Source organism: Patella vulgata, chromosome 9 (assembly GCF_932274485.2).
Source record: "Patella vulgata chromosome 9, xgPatVulg1.2, whole genome shotgun sequence".
Taxonomy (NCBI): domain Eukaryota; kingdom Metazoa; phylum Mollusca; class Gastropoda; family Patellidae; genus Patella; species Patella vulgata.
Genome location: NC_065887.2, coordinates 25521925 through 25539957, shown reverse-complemented (window position 1 = coordinate 25539957; position 18033 = coordinate 25521925). Strand labels below are relative to the sequence as shown.

Here is an 18033-nt window from a genome sequence, read left to right as displayed (position 1 = left end):
AAATGGGGATAATAACGCCCCATTTGTCTCAACCAACTGCCATACAGTGTGATATGGCGGAAATTTTGCCCGGACAGCAATTCAATTCCAACCGTCAATGTTTGTTTACGTGCAAGACAATGTATACACGGGACCTCGGGTTTTCGTCCTATCCACACAACCATGCGTTGTCCTTGATTGACAAGGGGCCGGAAAATCCTATGATTATTTCATAAATCCATTCTATCAAACATTCATGAAATATGATCTGCATGCCACCCGAATGCAATCCAATCAATCACAGATTGAGAAATTAACACCTGCACCACAAAAAACATAATGTGTTTATTTCAAAGGGTAATAAGTGTCTTTTATTTGTTGCTTGCTTTGACCATGTCTGACATTATCTGACGGGTCAATGTGAACTCATGAAGAGAGGAAACCTGACTTATTATCGGATGGTTGAACGAGTGTCGTCTATGACGAGTAAAAGTTTAAACACTTTCGCTTACATAACTTATTAAGAAATTGTATGGACAACTTGGTTACATCATGCACGGGTGCAACTAGAAACTACTACATTGTACTATTGTACTATTCTGAAAATTCGTTCCTTAGTTGAGAAAATTCCCAACGGACAAACCTCAAATAAAATTAAAATTCATTAGAATTAAAGGACAATTCACCTGTTCTAAAAGATCCAATAAAATCGAAACTTAAAATTTCAAAAGCATGGGATAAGGGGGGAAATAGGAAGCTGTCCTTGATGTGTGATTTTATATCGTTTATTTTTCTGTGAGTGCCAGGCTTCATTATACACTATAACAAGGTTAGACTTATCAAACTTTGGTCACTGGATAAACATATATACGACATAAGCTCTGTCATTGAGTCATGTACCTGTACGTGACAAGGAATGAAATGAAACTGAAATGAAATAGTGTTTAACGACCTGCTGTTCTGCTCTGACTGGGCTAATAAAGTTGGTTTCTTTCCACAGCTAAATCCCTTATTCGCAACCGAATAATTGAAGTAAAATTGAACCACATGTCAGTCCCGAAATGTCGTAGTTTGTGTCGACTCGACACGATTTTATAGTGCAGACATGGATTGTAAAATGTGCACCGATTTTAATTTTAAAAAGCCACCGCCATAAAGTTTTTATAACCTATATGGGATGTTCTTAATCTTTTTGTATTGCGCCAAAGATCACATTTCGGTGTATTCTCATTGTGTCACAGTATATAAAAAATCCCTGAAATGAAGACCAGAGACTTTAATAAATCAATATGACGTTACCCTGTTCCGAACGTGTTAACCAGAGAGCATCGGTGACCCAGGGATAGAACAGTCCAACAGAAATACAAGATAAATCATTTATTGATATAGTTGATAAATCACACAATATGATAGCACTGACATATACGTGGACATAACTATTTAACTTATCAAATTGATGATAAATATAAATATTCTTGTACTTTTTACAAAACAGTCACATATGATATATACACTTTATACATTCTTTGTTGATAAATATAGATATATTTGTACTTTTTATGCAACAGTCACATATAATATATACACTTTGTACATTGTTTTTCACTTATTACAACATAAATACTAGATAAATCATTTATTGATATTGTTGATAAATTACATATAATATTATAGCACACTCAATTCGATAGCACTTTCATATGATAACACACATAGTAGACTTGTGTAGTGCACTGATTACCAGTGACCACGCATCACCAGTATGTGCAAGTCTGCCGAACTTTGTTACTGTTGCAGAGGTACCCAACAAGTAAGACTTGTGGTGTGCCTTCCTCGATGTGAGAAATTCCACTTTCCATAATCCAGCCATACTGACATAATGCATCTGTGTGTTGTACTTAGTGTTTAACGTCCGCTTCCACCGAAGGTGATTTCGCAGACAAGTTGTCTTATTTTTATTAACTTAGCGCACGCGCAGGGGTCTTTCCTGTGGAAGGAACCAGAGTACCTGAAGTAAACCCACGAGGTTGGGAAGTCGTCCTTATCTCCAAGCCACATACGCTCACACCAGGAATCGAAACCATAACCTTAAGCTAGAGGTCGAGGCGTGACTGTTCCATTATAGCTATGGGTATTGTGTTGATTAATCCTCTACTTTACTGTCTGGGATATGGGTGTCTAAGATATGCCTGTCTTTTGGGAGATAAACTGATGCTGACATCAAGGTCTTTTATGAATACACTTTGCGAAGTTGTTCTCTAAACTGTAGCCATTTCCTTTTTTAGAAAGAACATATCGAATTACACAATTTAAAGGTCTTTAATTTCGAATTTTAATATTTATTTAAAATGCGGTGTTTTTTTTTATTGTCGACTAAGGAGAAACGTAATGGAAATTTTATTTTTTATCTTCTTGACATTTTTAGATGGGCATAAGCAAGGTCTATACTGTTGTCGATGTATTCATATTGATGGTAATGCACTATGTTGCTATTATTGAATAACACATGGTCCAAGATCATTATCAAAATCTGATTTTATTTGATAAGTTTACAAAGTTGAAATTCTTCTAAACAAATGGTATCCGATATCCTTGCTAAATGGTAATAATTGGTGATTGTTGATGACCGTTAACAATTAACACTAGATTGCTAGCCATCTAACTTTTATTTTTATATTTCAATGATCTTAATCTTTATAACCACAAAGATTTATACCAACACGCCCCAATCATCCTATTAAAGATTTTGAAGGGGGTTGGCCATTCAGATTTTGTGATTCCCTTATACATGTCAGTTTACCCCCTTATCCCATCTTCTTAAAATTGCCAATATTCACCAAAAACTAAATTCAATCACTCTTCCTCGGTCCTGGACCAAAATGTCAATACAATTTGTCATGCAATAGGGAGCGTGATAATTGCTATTGATACCCGCAATTATTACTAGTTTTAGTCCAGCTGATACTTACCTGACTGAGCTTTGTGTCTGACCATTGTACCGGTGTCCATATGCTGACAAGACCCTGGTCAATGTTGTATGTATTTAGCTCATTTTTTTCACGGAAGTTGAAGGGAGACAACCCAATTTGTTGGATGTTTTTTTGTGAAATCGAACCACGTTTCTTTCTCTATTAAGAATAACGCTAATTTTCCTATATTTCCTTTATTATTCTGGTTATACCAGCCAGTGTAAAGTAAAATATTATTATTAAACAAAAAAACAGCTTAACTATAGTATACGTATACACACACCCGAAAAAGCTATCCTTAATATAATATGATGTGCTTGTTGTGCAAGACTATCGATATTATACACTATAAAAAAGCAACCTTTTTAAAAGATTCGCCAGAATTGGCCTATTAGCTGATATTTTTACCAGTTACTACATTTAAAGTTTCTATTTGAAATACAATGAAATAAGTAGTCGTAGTTGCTGTCGTTCACTTATTATATTATATGAGTTTAAACCAGATTGGAAGTTTTCTTTGAAAGTCAGAATCAAACACATTGTGTCTCTCGTGGGAAATCGGTTATGAAAAGAATCCCTTTCAAAGTTTCCATCGATCAAATATGTTCTTGCCTCATCACCCGATTTCAATATATACTAAAAAGCGTATATGATATTTTTAAGACAAAATAGCTTTGATGATACTAATAGTTGTTGAAAAAAACCTACTCAATCGTTCAAACAAATGGGTTGTAATTCCCTCGGTGTAATTAGTAGGAAGTGTCATTGTTCTCAATGCCAATTGTAATACTTTCAGGTTGTGTCTTTGAAGCTATTGATATATTGATAGGGTATGTTTATATGCACATACCCTTAAGATGAAACCATAATACAACATACTGATCATCTAGACCGATTAATAATAGAACATAATAAATTTACCCTGTTATTTCAGCCCAAAGTTTCGAAGTATTACGGATGCATTATGTACTAGGCCCTTTCCTCTCTGTCTCTTGTTTACATAAACGAAATCCATGTTATATTTATAGCACGACTTTCATGAGTTAACAGGTTTGACCACAGGCGCCGTAGGCCGAGGTGTTAAACCTGTTAACGAATGAAGCGTGTTCTAAATGTCTTGTAACATTGATATATGCTCAACATGCTCGTTGTTATTGCGCAGAAAACCCATCCCACTTCTCTATATGATTTCTACTAAAACTAGCGTAAACCAGTAAAAGTGTGTAATAACATTGAAAATGTCTAGTTATTGCACGGTTATTGTCCACCCATCCTGTTAGAGGGAAACAATCTGCTTTATTAAACAATTCGAGACTGGAACTCTTTAGATTCATCAACAAAGACAATATAAAATATCAAAATGTTTAAAAAGATTCCAAGACAATAAAGGTTCCGAATTATCACGCGAGCGGTAATAGAAAATTGAGTATTTTACACACAAAACATCGTCATGGTTCAGTTCCCTCATCTCGGATCTATTTTGGGATAAACTTAAACTTGTGGCGCGTCATCCGATTTTCCCCTTGCAACTTCCGATTTCGATTTTTTATTCGTAAGGTTGAATACTCATATTGAATTTAAAAGAAGACGCTAAATCCTTCAGTGAGGTTCTTTGGATATGTATAAAAATTACTTTCATAAATCAAATATTTAAAATTTTTTACATTGATGGAAATTTATATCTTCCATTTTTTTTTTCTTAACAATTGTACTATTTATAACTGTCAATTACAATGTGTGTGGAGAGGGCATCGGTAAGTTTTCGCAACTTTTGTTCCAATCCGTCTGTAATAAATGTTCGTCTGTCGTCGTCGACAATGAACAGGGCTAAACGAAGCTGATTGGAATCGGTGTGTCCGGAGGTGACTGCTCAGTCCGATTCGAGCACGGAAATAACGTCCACAGGTTGGACATCTATAGTCTGCCCTAACATTCCTTGCAGCTTGCTTTTCTTGTGCAGATTGAATACGTGACTCCTCTGAGATGCTACATCCAGTTTTGATGTTCTACGCCAGACTGTACGGTCGAGCTTTCTCTGACCTAGCTCCAACGGTTCACTTGCCAGACGCTAATTCCACGTAGAGGAGTTGCTTCGGAATTCTGGTGTCAGACATCCGATACACATGGCAAGCCCAGCGAACTTGACTCTTCGGCGTACAGTGTGGATGGAGGGGAGATTGGCTCTCTCAAGTACTTCTGTATCAGGGATCTTCTCTTGCCATCGGATATTAAGAATCTTTCTGAGGCTTTTGGTGTGGAAATGGTTCAGCTTCCTTGCATGTCTACTGTAAACAGTCCATGTTTCACTGCCGTATACACTTTGAGTTTAGTTGTGGCCAAGATACCTCTTCTGTCCCATACAGTAGGATGTAGCCTCCTAAATGTAGTGCTGGCTTTAGCTATGCGTTTATTGACTTGTCGTCATTAAGTACATATTGTGATAGGGAACTGCCAAGATATGTTAAGTTTTCGACTGCATGTAGTTTTGTGCCCTTGACTTATGCTATATTTGGTTCAGAATATAGGACACCCGGATGAGGCTGACACATGACTCCTGTTTTCTTAGTCCTTATTCTGAAACCGAAGATATCACAAGCAGTAGAAAATTTGCCCATACATTGTTGCATCTTATCACCACTGATTGTATTTACGCACAGTCGTCTGCGAAAAGGGGGTCACGAAGAGTGCTGTAACTGCATTTAGTGGTCGCCTTGGGGCGTCTTGAGTTGTACAACTTGCCATCTGTGCGATAGCGTATCTATGCCAAGGTCGTCTAGCGAGAATGTATCTGATAAAATTGTCGGGAAAATTATAGAGAATAGCGTGGGCGCAAGGACTGGAAAATTTCTGGACATTTCTCCGTCATCAAGGACCCGAGTCATCCTACCACCGTGGAATTGTTGCACCATATTAACGAAGGCTGGAGGGCAGCCGAACTTCGCCATTATCTTCCACAGCTCATCGCGACTCCTCGCGACTCAGGTCGATAAAGGTTGTGTTCAGTGCTTGGTGTTGTTCCTGCGCCTTTTCTTGAAGCTGACGAGCAGCAAAGATCATGTCCGCCGTACTTCTCCCAGCCCGAAATCCACAGTGACTCTCTGATCAAGATGATTAATGAGACAGTTTAGCAGCACCCGTGCCAATATCTTGCCGGCAATGGACAGTAGTAATATTCCCCTGTGGTTGTCGCAGGATTGTTTGTTTCCCTTCCTCTTGTATAGGTGTTCTATTGAGGCATCCTTGAATTCTTGAGGTAGTGACTAACTGGTCCAGAGTCTTACAAACAACTCAGTTAATCTCTGTGTGAGCTTTGTAGATCTCAGCAGGTATGGTGTTTGCGCCAGGGGCCAATGTCCTCTGACCAATGTCCTCTGCGACCTCTTGTGTATCAGGTGGTACACCGAGTTGGTTGTTCTTTTCGATTTTGGGGAAGCGATCAATGGCTACTTCATTTATTGAGAAAGGACGGTTCAGGACATTGTCGAAGTGATCCGCCCACATTTCAAGAAATTCTGAGCGCCCTGTGATCAACATTTCTCCATCCGCTGATAGTTGTGGAGAGGTTCCATAGATAGATAGCCTTCAGGGCATCATAAAACTTTTTCGAGTCATGGCGGTCTGCATATCGCTGGATTTCATCAGACTTGTCACTTAGCCACCTGTCTTGCATGTTCCTGAGTTTTGCCTGGATATGTCGACGACACTCGATGAATGCAGTTTTCTTTGAGTCAGACTTCGAGTAACGCCGGTAGGCGAGATGACGTGTGTGTTTCTCATCCAGGAGCTTTTGAATATGCTGGTCGTTTTCATCGAACCAGTCCTATTTTCTCTACCGCAGATGTATAGACATGGTCTCTGAAGACTGCCCACTTTTCTTCGACAGTAGCATTACCAGACTGAAGGCCAGCCAGCTTGTCGTGAAGATCACAAATGAGGTTCTCTACATTGATTTCCACTTTTAGTTTTGAAGTGTTTAGTCTCTTTGGTGGGGTTTCTTGCCTTGAGGCTTGCGTTTTGATTTGATGTAGACATTTAGCTTTGGAATGACTAGCCGGTGGTCGGTCCAGCATTCAGCGCCACACATGGCGTTTGTTACTCTGACATCATCTTTGTCAGCCTTTCTAGTAATGGCATAGTCCAATATGTGCCAGTGCTTGGATCTAGGGTACATCCATGTTGTCTTCTTCCTGGTTGCCAACTGAAGTAGCGTGTTAGTGATGACCAAGTTGTGTGAGCTGCATATCTGTAGGAGGAGTGTTCCATTGCTGTTACAATTCCCTATGCCATGTTTGCCAATGATACCTTCCCATGTTTCATGATCGGACCCGACTCTTGCGTTGACAGGTGGCTAAGTGACAAGTCTGATGAAATCCAGCGATATGCAGACCACCATGACTCGAAAAGGTTTTATGATGCCCTGAAGGCTATCTATCTATGACATGTTGGGGTTCTAAAGATTACGATTATTGCAATGTTAAAAAAGTGTCACGGGTCAAGAAATGTCGTGGATTTAACATTCAACCCAAGAAAGATAGAATCACAAGTCTTAATCGTATGGAGGCAGACCACCATTAAATTTTACCATCTCGGTACCCTAATTGTAGTTCGTCTATTTATAGCAATTCTCTCTCTCTCTCTCTCCTCCCCTTTTGCATGCTTATTTTTGTTGATTGTTTGGTCTCGAATGGACGAAGAGGGTTTGAATTAACATTTTCTGCCAGGTTTTGGTAAATATTCATGATTTTGAGGCGGAAGGATAACGGGGTTATCAGGTTGGCTACGGAGATATGTACGGCAACTAGTTACATGTTTTTAGTATGCTTCTTCAAGTTTGTATATCTCAAAATGTTGGTGGTCAACCTCATACAAATTTTAGTGCAAAGACATGACCATTTGTTCCTCTGTCTGTAGTGAAAAGCATTCAGCCCAACGAAAATTTTGGGAAAAGTTGAAGGTGGGCGAAGAGGCCAGAATTAACAATGAAGTCAATGGAGAAATTAATGGTGATCTGCCTCCTGTATATTGAAATTGGAGTTATCTCCCATCAAGTAGTCAGAAACTCTGGCTTTTCTCCTAATTTTCGGTGGACCGAACGCTCTACACCACAGAGGGAATAAAAATAGAATGAATTACATTCATGGGACAAATTAGATAAAAGAAAGTAATTGACTGCCTGCCTCCATAGAGACAATCTGTTTTAGAGACGTATTGCGAAAGCCTTCTTCTAACTATATGCTAGATGACTGACCTTTATAAGTTGAAATGCCTTCTACATGTGACGTCACATTCCACGGCATTTTGAATTAATTTTGTGATAAACACAAAGACTAAACAAACCTTTTCAATTTAGGAATTAAAATGTTGGTCAACTAGTTTAGTGTCTGTTCGCAAACAGACAGCGCAAGATTATAGTACATGTAGTATGGTCCACACTATTTGGAATATGATATCCATGTTGTACGGACTGAATTTATGCAAAAAGACACTGTTTTGTTTGGAGTTTTTTTGTTTTGTTTTTGAAATATAAAGAATAAAATGAGTTATTGTTTTATATTATTGTATTACGCCCTTTTTTATAAGGTGTTTTATTTCATCTTTATCCATATTTAAGAGTTGTGTTAAAACTTGGTGAGTATGCTGACCTAATGTTGGTGGGGGCTCAGGTGGGTTGACTAGTTTACTTTCACTAAACTTAACTGCTGGTGCTGAAATTAAAATCCATGACACAATTCAAGTTATTCCCGTTTATAAATCTACACTCAATGTCTCGGGTTCCCATATCATTTCAAATTGTTATTGATAGTTTCAAACAATAAAACATGACAAAAATATCATTTGCATTCCCGCAAATAACCCATTTTGTTCATACTTGTACCTAATATGGAGTACTTTGCCGACAATCGTTAGATCTTGCTATAAGGACTACATAGCGACATTTTCCATAATAGCTATGTCTTCCATAAAATTACAAAATGAAATGTAATCTAACCTGCACCGCTGACAAGGGGAAACCAGTTTAAAAAATCTCAAGGAACTTTCCGGACTAACACGGGGATTGAAGCCGCGACCTCCTTCTGGGATCAAAAACCGGACCTCCTGTTACGTAAGCCAACTGCCCACGGACAACAGTAGGATAACATTTTTTTGTGCACCTTGGGGTGTTCTGTGACTTATATGGAATATTACTAGTAACATAGTATTTGGACAGTGTCCACTGAAGGTAAATATTCAATATCTTACCTGGAAGTCTGATTCGACCTGCTGTAGGATGGTCCATTTCTTGTATTAGGTTATTGTGAAGCACCTGAAAATATAACTCATTTTATTTTAAATCCACACGACAATTTAAAACCAGCTTGTAATTCATATGTATAATAGACGTTTGGATAAGTATTGATTCGGTCTTCCAATTTGAAACCTGATTGCCTCATCAGACTGGATTATCGTCTAATTGAATACTAATTGAACCAAGTTCTGATATGTACTGTTCACAATCTGATGCGTGGTGCAATGTCTTGGAATAGTCATTACCTGAGGATCTGAAAACACTTGTTGTATAGTATTGATAGGACCATACGGAATACCAGAATCTTCAAATATATTTAGCCATTCGTCAGTAGACTTTTGTAAAAACCTGCAAAGTATTTATCATTATACCTTAATTTGATTTAAATCCATTTTGGAAGAAATGGGATTAACGATTTCGAGATCACCAAATATTAATATATTAATTGTTGCTTTGTATTTGCCTGTAGAATGCCAGTCCGCTAAACTCGTTATTGCAAACTATTGTGTCAAGTTCAACTGCCAAGGGATCTTTTATATACATTACCAAAGTGAACACGGTGCATGTCTCTTTCGATTGACTCGACACGTTTTCTTTAATGAACTGTCGTACTAGAACCGAACTTTAAACGCAAGAAAACACCAAGCTCAACTAATTCTAACCCGCGAAACATCTTACCTTTCTGACAGTGTATGGAGTAAGCTTTTCCGATTAGTTACTCTAAGTTTATTGTCAATATATCTTGGGTCAGTACACAACTCCGGCAAATCTATTAACTAAAATAGTAATGGGAAATTTGAAATTAAATTCCTGAACATTCTTAAAAATTTAAAAATTATCTTTTCACATATCCAATGAAATATTTATCACTTGGTTAACTCCAGTCTTAATATTGGTGGACAGTGACAATAGAGCATACACACTACTTAGGTAAAGTTGAGACTATCAAATGGTATTTCTTGTATATTCTTTAATTGGCATTTAGTAATTGGGACATAATCAAATAACACATATTTATGGAATAACAATTACTATGCTTTATTACACTGCGACGTTTCAGCAATATTTCACAAGTCGTTATCAAGCATATACGCAAAAAGATAAACTGAATATACAAGGTGACCCCCCAAAAATACATAACCCATAAAATTTATATTAAATCCAACATAGGTCCAGCAAATTTCAAGAAATTTGCTAGACTTAAACTTCAGTCTGTGTGCGATCATTCACCAAAGTTTCAGTTATCTTGGTGACTTTGCATGAAAATTCTTGATCTTTCCAAAATATGCCCCAAAATAGCATCCTTGGCGTTGGAGGCAAAGGTGCATGCGTCGCGCAAAATTGTCATTTACGCGAACACATTTCTCTTTGTGAAATCTTGTTGAAACGTCACAGTGTAATAAACCATAGCAATAATTTATTCCATAAAAGTGTGTTATTTGGTATGTCTTGTTTTAATGGCTATGTATCCGTGTAGGTAGTCTTCTGTGAATTACAAAGTCAACTGCACTTCGAACTACTAAACGTACTTCATACTTTCCTTGTCAAACCCACTAGCACACACATGATTCTTATTCGGGACAATCTGGTTGTGAGTCCAGTGCCCCAACCAACAACCACCGCAATTTGCATTGTTATATTACAAAACAGAAATAATATAGATAGGCAAACGTTATTGGTACTATTGTGGGGGAATGGACGTACGTGTGAACAGCTAACCCACGGTCTCGTTTACTCAATCCTTTGGGTAACCTTTGTATGCCATGTAAAACATATGTACAGTGATATCGTGTGTCTTATCTTTCCAAAGATTAAAAACAAAATCATTCCGCGCACACGGGGCCCGTTGTAACAGTTTGATCGGTGTACCCGGTTTAGCTCGATATTCTACTTTTGTATAGTTACAAAACAAAGATCCTATCCTTGACAATTTTCTAAATAATATTGGATATAGTACTGAACTAGAAATAAGCTTGGATCGGTTCAACTGCAGTTAGAAGCTGTTTAAATGTAACAGTAGAAGAAATACATAATATTTTAGTTATATATGTGGATATTGACTGAAAATGTTATCAGATATATAAATATACAAACCTTACAAACAGATTGGAATTGGTTGTTATTTACACCTCCTATTATTATATAACCATCACTTGTCTTAAATGACTTGAAAATACAAAAATGATATATATTTCAGCCAAACTGAGATCATACACAACCCGTTCAAAACAGTACTCAGTATACATGTACACATAATTACTGTTACTCTATTAAGAAATTGGGTAAGACGCTGGCTCGCTAGCCTGGAGGTCCATTTCATTTCTATTAAGAAATTGGTTATAATTAATTTGAACAGAAATATTTATTACAGCATTCATATCACTCACCTGATATGGAACTATGCTTTCATGGGCTGTACCGTACCGTTTTGCTTCCATACCAGCATTTAAATAGTTTGAACTAATATTGACCAGTGACGCCACCTACTAACAAAATTCAGAAGGTAAATCACCACGGGAAAACAATGATATGCAATGAGGGACACTTGATTGGAAGTACACACCACTCAATGGCACTATTTAAACAATCCCTAATGGACAAAAAAATTTCCAGTTGCAGTAACCTCAAAGATTAACTAGAAACCAGTGATAAGATCAAACAACTACCAAAGGACAGAAAGTGTATATCTATCAGGGACAAGGGATACCCATGCCTAGCAAGAAATAATACCGCCTGACAATACCAGAAGGTATATTACAATCAGACGAAATATATATTTCAACGGCATTCAATATATGAAAATTATAGGCGCTCTAGAATCACCAACTAGTATTCTATAAAATATTAATATGGCCTTTGATGGCTCGTCAAATCAGAGGCTAAATCTCAGTTGAAGTTCAGGAATTTATTCAATATGAAAGTCGACCGGTGCATTTTGTGTTCACTTAAATCAAATGGAGTTTGATGGTTCAGTCTATTTCTATGCTTTACACGTTTACGGACCATGGAAATATTTAAAACTGAGATACTGTTCGTTGTGGTTATAAGACTCGGGTGATAACACACAAGTCGTACACTGTGAGTCTTTTTTTTTCAACAGAATCAACATATTTTTTGAATAAGTCTAGAGAATATGTACATTAAACTTATAATAATAAACTTACCTGAGTTGCCAGCAAATTACAGTCTATATGTTGTCCTGTCCCACTTTTCTGTCGTTCCATTATAGCTGCCAAAATGGAGCCATATGCATACAATCCAGTTGACAGGTCAGTCATAGCTACACCAACTTTGCACGGTGCTCCGTCCTGTAAAGACAAAATATCTTAAAGCACAGTATCACCAAGACAATAAATGCAAACAATCTTGAAAAAAAACTTCAAAGATTCAACTAAAGGTATTCAAGCAATTAACCAAAATGAGATTTAATGTCAACTCATCACAATACTACAGTCATTTTGAGACAAAAATAGGGTAATTTCTATGTCTATAGTTAGTTTACATTGAGATGTAGAGGGATTTTGGCAAGGAAAGCGGCACTTTCGCCTAATCTACTTTGGTTTGTAACTTTCAAGGGTTCATTTTCGTGCTCTGGGCCTCTGTTTTTCGTCTAGGCACGATTTCTTTCTCAGTCCCGGACGAGCAACCTTTGATAAGAGAAGGAAGGCAGAGATACTCCGTGTTCTAAGTAATTTATGAACAATATACTTTGCCAGGTGTGACCCGGGGTTTTAAATAGTCGTACCTGTGGTCCTGTTATATGCATTAGGCCTCCAATACCTGATGCTATGACATCATATCCTGCCCGCTGAGCGTAAGGCCCCGTCTGTCCATAACCTAAAATGAAGTTTCACAGAATTCGTTATTAAGTATGGTATAATATATGGGTGTAATTTCTGGTAATCACTAATAATTAAATAATATACTGCTTATGTGATTATCAGAGGATATCCGATATAAGATAAATAGTTAAACCCTGTTGTGTCTACTCGACACAAACTAGGTCGTTTCGGGACTATCATATGGTACAGTTTTATTTCAATAATTCGCTTGCGCGTAGGGGTCTTTAGCAGTGGGAGGAAATCGAAGGACCCTGAGAAATCCCACGAGGTTGGGCAGGCATCCTAATCCTTGTCACATAAAAGCGAGGAATCGAAATCAAACCACTTGACTCAATGACCGACCTTATCGTTTCATGCGCACGCGTTAAACACACACACACACACACACACACACACGTTATGCATTGTTACTAAATTGCTATGTGTATGGACGTTTTATTAACTGTTTTACGTATAGACATGTACTAAAAATATCCCATCATATGTACAACTAATACCTGATATTGAACAGTATATTAGTTTGGGTGCTATTTCTTTAATTTGACTATATCCTAAACCCATCTTTGATAATTTTCCAGGAATGTAATTTTCTATTAAAACATCGCTTTGTTTCGCCAACTGAAAAGGAAGAAGATGATGAGTTAAATGATTTTGGGTTTAAAGTCCTCCTTTTCTGCACCAACCGGGATATGGGGGGCATATTGCATGAACTACTTTTCTGCAAATTCCAAAGGGTTCTCTGGACTTCAGTGCTTCGGACCATCAGAAAACCCAGACGCTGTTCCTTACAAGACCCTTCTTCCTGCAACACCGACAACGTTAATTTGCTAGATTAAATAACAGATTTATATTTTGCTTCCGATATTTTTTATACATTCTCTTGCTCCCAATAAGCCAATAAAATGTGTTTTAATCAAATGGGGAAAAGTAGTGGCTCAATGAGTAAGCCGTTGGGTGCTAACCTGTTGTTGTCCGATCGGGATTTCCCGGAGTGTGTCCCCATCCCCCGGGTTCCCCCCCTTGTCCGTGGTCCTGACTAGTAGTTCGGATAACCCTTCACAGTTGGAATTCAAACAAAGATTAGGCCGTAGACCTGCTGTCCGGGAAAAAAACTCACTCATAGCACACTGTATGATGTATTTATTAGCCGGGCCTATTGGGTTCAAAACAGTAGGACACTACCCCCACCCCCTTCATTTCATTTCATTAAATAAATATCAAAGTAAACAGTTGGTATATTTTGGAACAACAAGCTTAGGGCCTAGTACGGTGAAATATGAGAAAGGGAGACATTTTAAATAATATATCAAAACAGATAAAATAAACTTTTTATTTAATTTAAATATATAAAGATCCGCTACATTAATGAAGTACGGTGCCCCAAAAGAAAACTCCTTCGAACAAACACTTGCACTAATTCATTTTTTACATGGTCTCTAGCCTGGCCTAGCTTATCAAAACACGGATCCAGATTAAAACAAGCAGAGAAAATTAAATTACCTCTTTTACTATAGTTGCCCCCTCCTTCTGCTTCATATCGACTGCTATACTCTTAAACAGAATATAATATCAATACGGTGTAAATATTATTTATGAAGGCTGCATGGATACAAACAGTGATTATTAGGTTACAAAAACCGATTTAGTTTTCCTCCATTGACTGGCATTACTATTGAAAGAATCTGGAATAAATTCTATATAGTTTACAAGTCTTATCAATTCCTTATTAAATACAATAATTTGTGATGAATTCTAACCTTTTTGTTTCTGTTAACTGAGAAAAAATAGGCTGTTTCTGTTCCACAAAACGGTGGTCCGAACGATCTTGTATCATCACCTTTTCCTGGAGAAAAAAAACGATGTTCATATATAAAATTCCCATATTCAAATATATACATCTCGATAGATCCTTTAGCAGAGTTTCGAACTAGAAATATTTAGGTTCTAGCAAGATTTCAAGATGGGGAAAAGCAATACGATTGACATGATAACTGAAGCTTCTAGGTTCTAACAGGATTTTGTAACAAAGGGCATTAACTCTGGAATTTGAAAATCGTTGAAAATAAACAGCAGGGTGCCCCACGCAGTCGAAATGTGCGCTATTGAAAGTTGAAAATTACATTACTTGTGTTTTTTTTAATTTGCTTTATCATTAATTATAGCGTTAGGAGCGGCATCTTTTGGTTGAGTATAATTAATAGCTCCGTTAATATAGCCCTTTAATATACTTGTTAAATACAACATGACAGTTTATTTAGTAACGATAAATGTGAGAAACTAAGTTATGACTTGTTATACATATGAATATCGTCTTATGATTGTTTATATTAGGAAATATTCATTATGGTGGGGACTCTATATTCAGGCGCCTAAATTTCAGTTTTGGGCGGACAAAATATTATTATATGTCCTCTCGGAATGGCCAGGGTCGTAGTAGAAGGAACTCGGTAAGAACGAAAACAAAAGAACCAAAACAAAACAAACACAACAAAAAATGCTACATACCCGGTATCTCAAGTTTGATTATCTCTGCTCCTAAATCTCCTAGAATCATTGCACAATAAGGTCCTGCCAAAACCCTAGAGGAAAAGTGTAAATAATGATATTTTAGAAGGTTACGGTACTTTGATGATATTTATACTGCAAATCATTGGGAATCCTAAGGATTAATTGACTATGTTTTATCAACAATACAAACATTGGATCTGCCTACTCTTTAAGATGGGTTTATCTGATCAAGATAATGGTTGGTCAAGAAAAATATCTTTCGGCTCAAGACATTATTCCTATCAGTAGAGTAAACACACGCTGAAACTATCAATTCTCAACGCGCAGTAATTTCTCTATAATATATAACCACAGGTGCTTAATTCACGAAAACGTAAACGAAATTTGTTCAAGTACAAAGCCATTTCATACGCTGGTTGGTAAAATCTTTGTACAAATTTTATTTTTTGGCCAATGAAAGAGTTGAATTATTAAACTATTTTAGTTTAAATTTTTATAAATAAGGTTCCAGGTCGTTCAGTTAAAACTAATCTAAGAGAGGAATATCAAGAAATAAACGAAGACTAATGAAGGCAGGCCTACTCTTATTTCGAATGCCAATTTCCAAGGGTTCTTTTACGTGTATGCCAATATGCACACGGAAATGAAATGGAATGAAATGGGGCTAACGTCCTATTGGTCTGCTCCGACTGGGCTAATAAAGACGGGCATACACCACACCGTTTGCTATGAGGGATATTTTGCCTGGATAGCGGCGCAACGGCCTACTCTTATATCGAATTCCAACTGCCAAGTGGTCTTTTACGTGCACGTCCTCGTTTTTTTCGTCCCATCTGAACAACTAGACAGCTGTCCTTATCAGGTCCTTCACCCTGCATCACTGATGAACTGTCTCAGCTAGCGAGCCAGCGTCTTACTCACTTAGCCACCGTGGCCCCATATGCACACGGGACCTCGATTTTTAGTCCAACTTGGCACCGACTTGGCACCATTTCTAGCCAGACCCCGCACCACTGACCAGGGAAAACACGACGGGTCGAAACCGGGTCACACAGGTCAGTGAGTCGGCGCGCTCCAACTGAGTCACCGTGGTTCCCGGAAATAAAGAAAACAATTGGAATCACGGTGACCAATTGTGGATATCGTTTAATACCAAATAGAGCCTCGTTTTTTTGTTACTTTATCAACTTGTGTTGATATTTTTTGATATAAAAAAGACTGGTAGGAGATTCTCTATATATATTACCTGCTTATATCTAAGACTCTGAGGCCACTTAAAGGTCCCATGTTAAAATGATGACGAAGAGAAGGTTTCTTCTATTCACATTTGGTAAATTAATTACCTAATTACATAAAAAAAAGAATGAATGAAAAGTTGTACATATTTTAATATTACTATTTATTTTAACAGTAATGATTCCGTGTAAATCATCAAAACAGAAGCTGACGACATTTTAATTACGTCATCGCAGCAACCTTGGTTTAGTCAGTCAATCGATGAGCAATTGTCAAATGACCAAACATGCATAATTCATGTTGGTTATAAATAACATATCCACAAGAACAAAAAACAACAACAACAAGATTATGAAGCGTGTGCAAGCAATTTCTGGTTTAAAAAATAAGCCTATTTAAACAAATGAACGTCACTATACATACATAAGCAAAAGAAAATGTTGATATTTAGATGCTAATATGGGTCGGTTGAGTACTATTGTAATCGGTACAGGAGATCCGCGGTGTATAAAATCAAAACGGCTACCATGAATACTTTTCGGGTGTAATACTTGGTATAAATAATAGTTACGATATTTATCGGTGTTAATATCTATGCAAAGGTAACTAATGAAAATCATAGATATGATATGAGAAATCTTCCCACAAGAGCGACTTTGTATAATTATCACTAAAACGAAGTGTTCCGATTACATTTGACCCGAGAGGTAAACAGACAGGCACATACTATATGTTTATGAAAAGAACAAACAGCAAACGGTCTGTCAGTCTTAAATAGATTCCCCATCATTAACAACATATTTCTATATAATTGTGCTTATTATTATAAGTTTAGTTTTTGACCTAAAAATAATACATTACACGTTTTCTTTCATCTTCTATCGCTGGTTTCTGCTGACACACTAGTATTCAGCTATTACTCTCTTCGCCGAGTGACATATGTTTGAGATAACACAGGGGCGCGTTTTTCTATCTTAAAGGGATGACTATAACCTAAAAAAACATTATTTCTTCAGAGGCGTATCAGCACTTAGAAGAAGCTACACGTAATTAAATCTCACATAATGTTATTATTCAAAACTACCCTTTCCTGAGCCAATTTTGAAAAATCGAGGTTATAAAAAATGTTGACGAACGCCCTAAAGCTACAAACAAACATCTACTGCGGTGGCGCGTGGCGGGGGAACGGTTTGGGGCGACCGGGGGGGGGGGT

The 18033-nt window shown here is 37.3% G+C and overlaps 1 protein-coding gene across 3 annotated transcripts; it reads right to left on the bottom strand.

The window, feature by feature from the left end:
* Positions 1–8499: 8499 nt before the first annotated feature.
* On the bottom strand, positions 8500–17753 carry LOC126831554 (succinate--hydroxymethylglutarate CoA-transferase). 3 transcript variants are annotated; one of them, XM_050562106.2, is made up of 14 exons: positions 17682–17753; positions 16831–16927; positions 15582–15655; positions 14834–14919; positions 14577–14627; positions 13574–13694; positions 12980–13071; positions 12399–12542; positions 11622–11717; positions 11329–11400; positions 9913–10010; positions 9480–9582; positions 9189–9252; positions 8500–8653 (listed from the first exon to the last, which is right to left on the bottom strand). In XM_050562106.2, exons 2-14 carry the CDS (start codon positions 16869–16871, stop codon positions 8502–8504), a joined length of 1194 nt encoding a protein of 397 aa, XP_050418063.2. In that variant the 5' UTR covers positions 16872–16927; positions 17682–17753; the 3' UTR covers positions 8500–8501. The 3 variants fall into 3 exon arrangements, with proteins under 3 accessions (XP_050418063.2, XP_050418064.2, XP_050418065.2); XM_050562107.2 differs by having other exon boundaries at positions 17664–17698; XM_050562108.2 differs by lacking the exon at positions 11329–11400.
* Positions 17754–18033: the final 280 nt, after the last annotated feature.